Genomic DNA, 9,891 nt, shown 5'->3' with positions numbered 1-9,891 from the left:
GGATCATTCAGAGATCCTCACTGAACTTCTGGAGAGAGTTTGCTGCACTGAAAGTAAAGGGGCTGAATAATTTTGCACGCCCAATTTTTCAGTTTTTGATTTGTTAAAAAAGTTTGAAATATCCAATAAATGTCGTTCCACTTCATGATTGTGTCCCACTTGTTGTTGATTCTTCACAAAAAATACAGTTTTATATCTTTATGTTTGAAGCATGAAATGTGGCAAAAGGTCGCAAAGTTCAAGGGGGCCGAATACTTTCGCAAGGCACTGTATATAAAAGGGTAATCGTAAAGGGTACTGTACACTTATTTACAAAGGGGTGGATTAAAAGTTGTGAATTAACACCTGTTAACTATTAGCTAGTCTCATGTGGCCAGCATTCCATAATCCTGTCTCCTTAACTGTGAGAAGCCTGTTTTTCAGAGGCAAGAAAGACAGTAACCTGGAGAATTGTATTCATTGTTATACTTTACTTTGTGAGATATGCCTATAGGGAGGTATCCTCCTTTCAGAATATAAAACAATTGATTGTTAATTTAATCTATAAACAGATACAGCAACATAGAGACAATAATCCCTCATTCATTTACACAAATCCAAAATGATGATGGAACTAGAATCCATTGCAATTATAACTGGTCTCCCACACCCACGTGAGTAAGTGTCTCTTTATCTGCACTGACTGTAGTGTCTCTGAAATTATTGTGCTCAGTGCACTTAGTCTCAGTTTAGTCTTATCCGCTGCCGCCTGCATGGTTGGGGACGATGATGTTTGCCCATTTGTAGATGACAGGGATGAAGAGCAGAGCAGAGCCCAGTACTGAGACCAGGAGAAAGGTCCACAGGAACACACGATCCAGAACTTGAGCCACAAACTTCCAGTCCTGCACCACCTGGAGAGAGAGACCAAAACGCCCTTCAGACACCAACACATGACCTCGTTGACACAGGCTGGGAGGGCTTTGCACTCAGAGGTGCAGTTGCATGTGACAATCAGAGGATGGAGACAAACATACAGTATGGAGATGATGAATATATAGCGAGAATTACAGTAAGACTTCAAAAACCTAAATTCAGTACTATAGAATTGATTTTGAATGGTGTTCAAGTCATAACAAACAAACACAATATTCTCTCTGGCCAACTTTGTCATTGATACTGAGGGGCAGACTGATTCTCTGTAACTCAATGGGATCTTACCTCTCTGACCTCGTTCTCCTTGACCACATGCATGGTGATGTAGCGGATAGAGTCCAAAGCAGCCTGCAGGTTATTCCTAGAGGAGAGATGAGGGGTGGACTCTGGTGAAGAACCCTTCGTAATGGCCCCTACTACCCCCTCTCTTCTTGCCAGTCCTGCCCACTCTCTCCCTGTCAGTCCTTCCCTGGCCTCGTCTGGGGTAGCATAGCGGTCCACGTGGCTGCGCATACACAGCAGCTTAGGCAGCCTGTGCAGGAAGATACGGTGCACCCATGGCGCCATGCCTTGGTGCGTGGATGAGGAGCGGTGGTGGATGTTGATAGAGAAGACGGTGATGACAATTGAGAGCGTGACAAAGATCATGGTGAACACCAGGTACTCCCCGATAAGAGGGATGACCTTGGAGGAGGACGGAATAATCTCCTCGATCACGAGGAGGAAGACGGTGAGGGACACCAGCACAGAGGTGCACAGGGAGATCTTCTCCCCGCCGTTGGAGGGCAGGTAGAAGACCAGGATGGTGAGGAAGGAAAGGCCGATACAGGGGATAATGAGGAAGAGGGTGTAGAAGAGCGGCAGTCTACGGATGATAAAGGAGTAGGTGATGAAGGGGATGTGGCAGGGACCGTCCATCCTCAGACCACGGCTGCCTGTTGCTTTCACTATCTCCCATTCACCATTGTCAAAGTAGTCCCTCTTATCTACATGGAAGTACTCCAGGAGGATGTCAACCTATTGAATGAATACAAGGTTAGAAAAGATGAAACATCAACAGATGTATCTTCCCTTCAACTCCCCAAAGTATAAACAAGAGATTTACACATTTCTGAGATCAATTAGAGACTGTATGGTCATTACTATACTGCAGACTGTTTCACAATGCTGTGTAGGCTACAACCTGTGAGCCATCATAGGTCCAGGAGCCAAACTTCATGGAGCAGTTCTGCAGGTCAAAGGGGAAGAAGGTGACATCGATGATGCAGGCTGACTTGTAGTTAGCGGGCTGTGTCCAGATGATGGTGCCATCATACTTGACAACAGCCTTGGTGACAGAGCCCTCAAAACACCCATCGGCACTGTTAGAGGAAAGGGTTCACATCTGTTTATCTTCTACGGGGTTGAATCGGGCTTTTCTTGATGTGTTGGATTCATTGAATTTGTGCTGTTCAAAATATAGTCTATGCTGTGTAGGGTTGCAAAGCTACCGGTAATTTCCCAAAGTTACTGGAATCTTCAATTTTGGTATTTAACACAATCTATGGCAATCTATCGTAACTTTCGTAATTTATACTTGAAAAACGTATTTAAAAAAAGAATGAATATATAGTATTAATGTATTATATCTGTGTCCATATTGTCCATGAGTTTCTAGTAGATAGACCATATGGTTCAAGAGAAAATAACCTAATTAATTAAAAAAGCATTTAATCAACAAAAGCATTCTATTCAATTAACTCTGCAACACAACTGCTACCAGTTTGATGCCAAAACACTGACAACAAACACATACTGACATAGTAAAAAATGTTGAAACCCTCATATTAAACACCAATGGTATTCACTAAGTTGATGGTTTATATTTAGGTTAATGTTTTACAGCTTTGTCATTATATTTTATGAATTTCTTTAATCATCTTATTACATTATTGAAGATATTTTCTGTGATGAGGCCACTAAGACTGCATTTACACAATTCCGATTGTTTTAATTAATTGGTCTTTTGAACAATCAGATGGAAGTAGTGTAGGAGCTGTATTATTCCAAGTCGGTACATTAGAGATTGTTATAGAGACCTCTGATTATTCACTGTTAGTGGATTAAACTCATTTTCCATTACTTCTATATGACCTTTAACTAAAAAAATGAATGACTATTATTATAGCCTACATGAAAAAGTAAGCATTATTGACACTGGAAAGATGAAGTGTCTGATTCCATATAGACCTACCACGTCTTTCTCCTGCTGTTGTGCCCTTGATCAAGGCACTTAGCCCCCCAGATAGAGATGGACTGTTAGTCACATGTTGTCAACATGTGGTCAACTCTCTATCCGGAGAGCAGGGTGTGCAGGCTTGGCTTTTTCAACATTACAAACCAAATACTTTTGTCTCCATAAAAATGATTCTCTCATTCAACAAATGGATAAGGTAGGCTTCTTCAGAGCAAGGTATTAACGAGACCTGTTTATATATAAGGCACAAATATTTATGTTTTGAGGGAGATCTATGCACAAAAATGTATTTGTCAATTTCTTAGAATATTTTTACGTTGTCGCAATTACATGTCTACTGTTTAATAGGGGGGAATCCCAGTTGTTTAACATCTCAGATAGGCTCTACAGTGCCGGTGGAAAGGCAACAACGAAATGAATGCTTAGTTAGCTATATGTTAGTTAACTTGCGAGATAACTGCTACAAGTTATATTTTGAATTGAATCTAGTTCGTCTGTCTGTCATTATGGAATACCTGCTGCTGGAATGTCGCGCTCTCTCTCCTCGGGGAACTCCACACTGGCACACACGCAACCCCACACTGGCACACACGCAACCCCACACTGGCACACACGCAACCCCACACTGGCACACACGCAACCCCACACTGGCACACATGCAACACCACACTGGCACACACGCAACCCCACACTGGCACACACGCAACCCCACACTGGCACACACGCAAACCCACACTGGCAAACACGCAACACTACACTGGCACACACGCAACACTACACTGGCACACACGCAACACCACACTGACACACACGCAACACTACACTTGCACACACGCAACACTACACTGGCACACACGCAACCCCTCACTGGCACACACGCAACACCACACTGACACACACGCAACACCACACTGGCACACACGCAACCCCACACTGGCACACACGCAACACCACACTGGCACACATGCAACACCACACAGGCACACACGCAACACCACACTGGCACACACGCAACACCATACTGGCACACGCAACCCCACAGACATGCACTAAAGGGTCATTCCGATAATGGCTGATATGTAGTTATTTTTATTGATTGACCATATTTAAAAGTGTGCTTTTTTGAATTACATTGGAAACAATTATTCAACTAATTTCCATTACTTTTCATTACCTTACAAACCCTAATTTGACAGTTTGGAGCAGGATTCATGACATTCAGCCTAGCACTTTTTCAATCTGCGCTATCTAGAACAGCCTATATTGGCACTCACAGATTCAGAGACGAGCGACAAATAAACTTGAACAAAGCAGAAACTCGCCATTGCTATTCAATGACGATCCCACCTTCATTCAGATTTTATCAACATTTTTTGGCTCGGTGTGTGAATCTGGGCCAGTGAAAGGCAACTTTGTTTTTAAAGAGGAGCTGTACGTTGTGCTAGTACGGCGTTCCGGACAGCTACGGAGAGCTATGGAGAGAGAGAGAGAGAGAGAGAGAGGGATGAGTCATCTCTTTTTACAAGCAGATCCATTTGACAAGACTTTTGCTGGAGCTCACCATGAATTACTTTTCTCCTCATGAGAGACATTTGATTGCACTACACTATATACTGAGTGTACAAAACATTAAGAACACCTGCTCTTTCCAGGACATAGACTGACCAGGTGAATCCAGGTGAAAACTATGATCCCTTGTTGATGTCACTTGTTAAATCCACTTCAATCAGTGTAGATGAAGGGGAGGAGACAGGTTAAAGAAACAAATAAAGTAGATAGTAGGAGAGAAGCACTGACGTGGACAGAGCAATATCTTCAACCTTATGTCCTCATTCACCGCTGACAAATAGATGTGGCCATGCAGTGGTGTAAAGTACTTAAGTAAAAAATACTTTAAAGTACTACTTAAGTATTTTTTGGGTGTATCTGAACTTTTACTTTTACTTCACTACATTCCTAAAGAAAATGATGTACTTTTTACTCCATACATTTTCCCTGACACCCAAAAGTACACGTTATATGCTTAGCAGGGCAGAAACTGGTCCAATTCGCACAATTATCAAGAGAACATCCCTGGTCATCCCTACTGCCTCTGATCTGGCGGACTCACTAAACATGTGATGATTCTGTCACGGTCTTCCTCCTCTTCATCTGAAGAGGAGAAGCGAGAAGGATCAGGGGACCAAAATGCGGCGTGGTATGTGTTCATGGTGAATATTTAATTAAAGAATACACTGAACACAAAACCAATAAAGTCCGTGACGCTATAAATGAGACCTGTGATGACACAAGCAACTAGCATAGACAATCATCCACAAACAAACAGTGCAACCCAGGCTACCTAAGTATGATTCTCAATCAGAGACAACTAATGACACCTGCCTCTGATTGAGAACTATACTAGGCCGAAACATACAAATCCCCAAATCATAGAAAAACAAACATAGACTGCCCACCCAACTCACGCCCTGACCATACTAAATAAATACAAAGAAAGGAATTAAAGGTCAGAATGTGACATTAACGTAAAATCCCTTGATGAGAGTGAGTGAGTTAATCTGAGTGACCACAATGTTTCTGTGTTTGTGGACTTTCACCAACTTGTACTTGTTTGGAATATGCAATATGTGTTTGTGAGAGCTGGGGCCACTCATATACAAAAGAATTATGCACGCATGACTGTACGTGACTTTGGATAAAAGCGTCTTCTAAATGCTATGTTATTATTTAAGGCTATGAGGTTGTCAATTTAAGCTGTACACAGCAAAATCACGAGTGTACATTGAACTCGGAGATTGTACATTGTATTATATCAGAATGTATATATGAGTCCAACTTAACTGGTGTTAAAATAACAGTTTTGAAAGTGTGAACTCTGTAGCAGATGTTAACAGTCAACTCCATCAGACAGCATTTGTACCCTAGAAGTTTATTATATTTTAACACTGTAGGGTGTAAAGCCTTAATTGTATATTTACCAGTCTGCCTTTTGAGGGAATGATCGAGTTACCACCCATTACTGTGTTTGTTAGTGACAGAGTTTGTTGCATTTGTTCATTCACTTCCAGGCCTGTAGCCTTCACGAAGTGAGTGCCTAAGTGTTATAGTTTAATTAAGATTAAACCCTTTATGACAATACATTACATACATCATATGGGCTTTCTTTGATGGCCTAGTTTCTCCCTAACACCTAACACATCAGGCCTGCAAATTACATTATGCTGGCTGGCAAAGTATGTATCTTTCTGTAGCATAAGATCAATGTACATGCAAAAACACAGATATTGCAACAAACAATACTAAACATCAACCTGCAATAGAGCATGATGGTAAATATGATAATGATGGATGAGGTTTAGATTTTTCTTTACACTACACAGAGTAAAAAATCTTTAACACTGTGATTGTAACACTTACAGTAAATATTTGCAGTGTAGAATTGAATCACAAAATGCACAACCATCTGGAAATACTTGACAAGAAATATATTTCACACTAAATTATACATAAGCATTTTATTATGTTGGCATCAATTCGACATTATACATTTTCATGATTTAAAGATGTACTATGCAGAAATCACTCTGCCATTTCCTGGTTGCTAAAATTGTAATCGTTTGCCTAATTTCAGTCTATGTGGCAAAACAAGCAAGTGTAGTGTAGAGAATCATTGTATCATCTAAACCACTGTGAAATATATTTTCCATAACCAAAAATGTTGTATTTCCTGCTGTTTGAACCTGGTGTACAAAACCGAAAGTAAAAGAAGCAAAAAGATACTTAAACATGGGAAGCATAGAGATAGCACACATAGAACAGATCTACGGCGTCTTAGACTTGCTTTCAATGAGAATGACAGTTCCATAACTCGCATACCTATAGGAGTTTTGTTGGGTATTGTTCCATATAACAGCTTTAAGTCATATATATCCTACTATTTGTGTGCACCAGAATGTGGAGAATTGGATCTGCTCATTCATTCACTTTTAATCTTTCTTTTCAAGCATTTTCTAATGCATAAATATCTTACTATTGCAACAAGAAGAAGAATAACCACTGAAACAACACCCAACAACATCAGGACAACATCTACAGAGTGGTAGGAGTACCAAGGCATTCTGTAGGACTCTGTACGCAGGTGAGCAGCACCTTTGTGTCTCATGACAAACTCAATCCAGAAGAGGGCAGTGTCCAGGGGTTCCATTGGCACGTCCCGTTGTAGCCTGGAGAGTCTCTGCATGTTCATCCTGTAGGACGGCTCATCCAGAACTTCCTGTAAGGCCTCTAGGAAGTTATTGTTCTTGTCTACTGTTGCCATGGATAAAAGCTTTGCTCCTCCTCTCTCTTTCAGACGAAGGAGGTTGTCATATTGATCAAAAAACAGAGGTAGACCCACAACAGGAATTCCATGGTAGATAGCCTCTTGAACCCCATTTGTTCCTCCATGAGCTACAAACAGCCTTGTCTTAGGGTGTCCTAACAGATCATTCTGAGGCATCCAGTCAACTACTAAGGTGTTGTTGCCCAGAGAAGCTGGCCTGTCTCCTTTGTGTCTCCAGATTACCTTCTGAGGCATTTGGGAAAAAGCAGCAGCAATCACATCAGCTATATCATGTGGTAATTCAGTAACGAAAGTCCCCAAAGACATGATAATGACTCCATGCTCCCCAGAACTGTGAACAAACTTCTCCAGTTCTTGGGGAAGAGGTTTGGCAGGATTACATTGGAACCCTGCCATGTAGATAACATTAGGCATGGTGGGACGAGGAAATTCAAACACAAAGTCAATTCTCATGAGCCACAGATCAGCTCCTTGTAATAACTCATAAAAGTCGACACCTGGTTGGAAAAACTCATCACAAACAGCCTGGTAATGTGGCCAGACAGTCAACCTGTCCCGAACAGCAGATAGCAAATACAAAAGCATATTCTTTACTCTTTCTGTGAAAGTCATTTTGTCTGAGTGCCCTGATAAAGTCATTGGAATGTATGACATTGGTGATGGTGCAATAGTTAAATGTCCCTCTCCACTGATTGCCCACCGTACATTGTAGACTAGAGGTAGCTGAAGATAGTGAGCCACCAATAGACCTCCTCCCCATGCTGGGTCAGTAAGCACCAGGTCATATTGGTTCTCCTTTAGGGTCTTTATTAAATCAGTGTCTTTCAATACAGCAGTTGCTAAGTCACTAGCATATTTATGAAACTTAGACCTGGCAGAGATCATCTCGATTTGCAAATGTATAAAGTTTAATACAGAGCTCGTTCCTCTCTCTATATTAATTATTTTCTTAATAATTGGCTTTACAAATTCCTCATCCATAGCGTCAGTGACAGGTATTGTAATAGAACTGTAGTAGGGCGATTCTTCTTTGATATACCAACTTTTTGTCGTTCGTACCACTGTGATGGTGTGTCCCTGAGAGTGAAGAGCCTTGATCAAAATGTCCATGTTAACCCAGTGACTTCCCTCCACAGGAAAGACCAGCAACTTCCCACCATGGCAAACTGAACCACACATAATCAACAGAAATAAAAAAAGGCACAAAGTCATGCTTCCAATGTATGTCATCATTTATCTGAAATATAAAACAAACAGAGATAGGAAATCATATTCAGTTTGAATAACACATTGAATGGATTTTGATATATTGTCAGTGAGCTGATTATATATATATATATATATTCTCATTTATGTACAAGCATTTTGCTACACCTGCGATAATATCTGCTCAATATCCATATGCGACCAATTAATACAATTTGATTTGATACAAATCATGAAAGACCATGAAAAGCTGTTCTCAATAGTGCCTTATTAATTCCCATTAGGGTTTTGAGAGTTTGAGACAATGAATATGAGACTTTATTCTTCATTTAGATTCACATTTGATTCAGTATGTGAACAATATCTCACAATACATTTCATCCTTGTTGATGAACATTAACTTAACATAATTATTATTAGCTTATACAGTCTGGAGGTAAGATGCAGTGCAATATTACTTACCAGATGATCTTCATGTTATGTGTATGGAAGCCACGTGTAAAATGTGCAGTTAACTTTGGCTTTTGTTGGTTTGTTGGTTTATACAGGTTAAGTTAAGGTCAAAGTACTGCCTGTATGATTTCCTTTCCACTTCTTAAAGTCACAGTGATGGTTACTCAAAACTCAGTGAATGATTATAATTTGGATGCATAAAATTACACATTTAAATACTGTTTAACATTGCAGACACATTTCACAATGTCAAACAACAATATTTTCTCGTCCAAACATTTCAAGGAAGCCCTCAGAGTTACCCATATAGAACTACCTCATGCTTTTTCTACCCCACACGATAGGGAGAATTGGAACCCCCCCATAAATTGGAACCCTCTATAGATATAATTAGGCATGACGGGACAAGGGAACTCGAACACAAAGTCAACTCTCATGAGCCAATGACCAGCTCCCTGTAATAACTCATAGAAGTCCACACCTGGTTGGAAGAACCCATTACAAACATTTTGGTAATGTGGCTGAATAAAACATCTGTCGTGAGCTTCCCAAAGCAAATGGAAAAGCACATTCTTTACTCTCTCTGTGAAGATCATTTTGTGTGAGAGCCCTGATCCAGTCATTGGAATATAAGACATAGGGGATGGTGCAATGGCTTAACGTCCCACTCCACTGTTTACCCACTGTACATTGTAGACTAGAGGTTCCTGAAGATAGTGAGCCACCAAAATACCAGTCC

The 9,891-nt window shown here is 40.6% G+C and overlaps 2 protein-coding genes across 3 annotated transcripts; both read right to left on the bottom strand.

Annotated features, from left to right (window-relative positions):
* Positions 1 to 671: 671 nt before the first annotated feature.
* Positions 672 to 2,149, bottom strand: LOC135548224 (neuronal acetylcholine receptor subunit alpha-5-like). Its single transcript, XM_064977598.1, has 3 exons — positions 2,099 to 2,149; positions 1,201 to 1,932; positions 672 to 893 (listed from the first exon to the last, which is right to left on the bottom strand). The coding sequence occupies exons 1-3, from the start codon at positions 2,132 to 2,134 to the stop codon at positions 735 to 737; spliced, it is 927 nt and encodes a 308-aa protein (XP_064833670.1). The 5' UTR covers positions 2,135 to 2,149; the 3' UTR covers positions 672 to 734.
* Positions 2,150 to 6,238: 4,089 nt separating this feature from the next.
* LOC135548194 (UDP-glucuronosyltransferase 2A1-like) lies at positions 6,239 to 9,236 on the bottom strand. 2 transcript variants are annotated; one of them, XM_064977540.1, is made up of 2 exons: positions 9,162 to 9,236; positions 6,239 to 8,730 (listed from the first exon to the last, which is right to left on the bottom strand). In XM_064977540.1, the coding sequence occupies exon 2, from the start codon at positions 8,724 to 8,726 to the stop codon at positions 7,128 to 7,130; it is 1,599 nt and encodes a 532-aa protein (XP_064833612.1). In that variant the 5' UTR covers positions 8,727 to 8,730; positions 9,162 to 9,236; the 3' UTR covers positions 6,239 to 7,127. The 2 variants fall into 2 exon arrangements, with proteins under 2 accessions (XP_064833612.1, XP_064833621.1); XM_064977549.1 differs by having other exon boundaries at positions 6,239 to 8,659; positions 9,162 to 9,185.
* Positions 9,237 to 9,891: the final 655 nt, after the last annotated feature.

Source organism: Oncorhynchus masou, chromosome 1 (assembly GCF_036934945.1).
Source record: "Oncorhynchus masou masou isolate Uvic2021 chromosome 1, UVic_Omas_1.1, whole genome shotgun sequence".
Lineage (NCBI taxonomy): Eukaryota > Metazoa > Chordata > Actinopteri > Salmoniformes > Salmonidae > Oncorhynchus > Oncorhynchus masou.
This window is presented reverse-complemented; position numbering and strand designations above follow the sequence as displayed.

Coding starts and splice junctions, on each gene's coding strand:
- LOC135548224 (XM_064977598.1), bottom strand. CDS start 2,134: ATGAAGTTTGGCTCCTGGACCTATGATGGCTCACAG. Junction 1,933..2,098: donor GGACCTATGATGGCTCACAG/GTTGTAGCCTAC, acceptor TTCATTCAATAG/GTTGACATCCTCCTGGAGTA. Junction 894..1,200: donor AGGAGAACGAGGTCAGAGAG/GTAAGATCCCAT, acceptor CTCTCTCTCCAG/GTGGTGCAGGACTGGAAGTT.
- LOC135548194 (XM_064977540.1), bottom strand. CDS start 8,726: ATGATGACATACATTGGAAGCATGACTTTGTGCCTTTTTTTATTTCTG.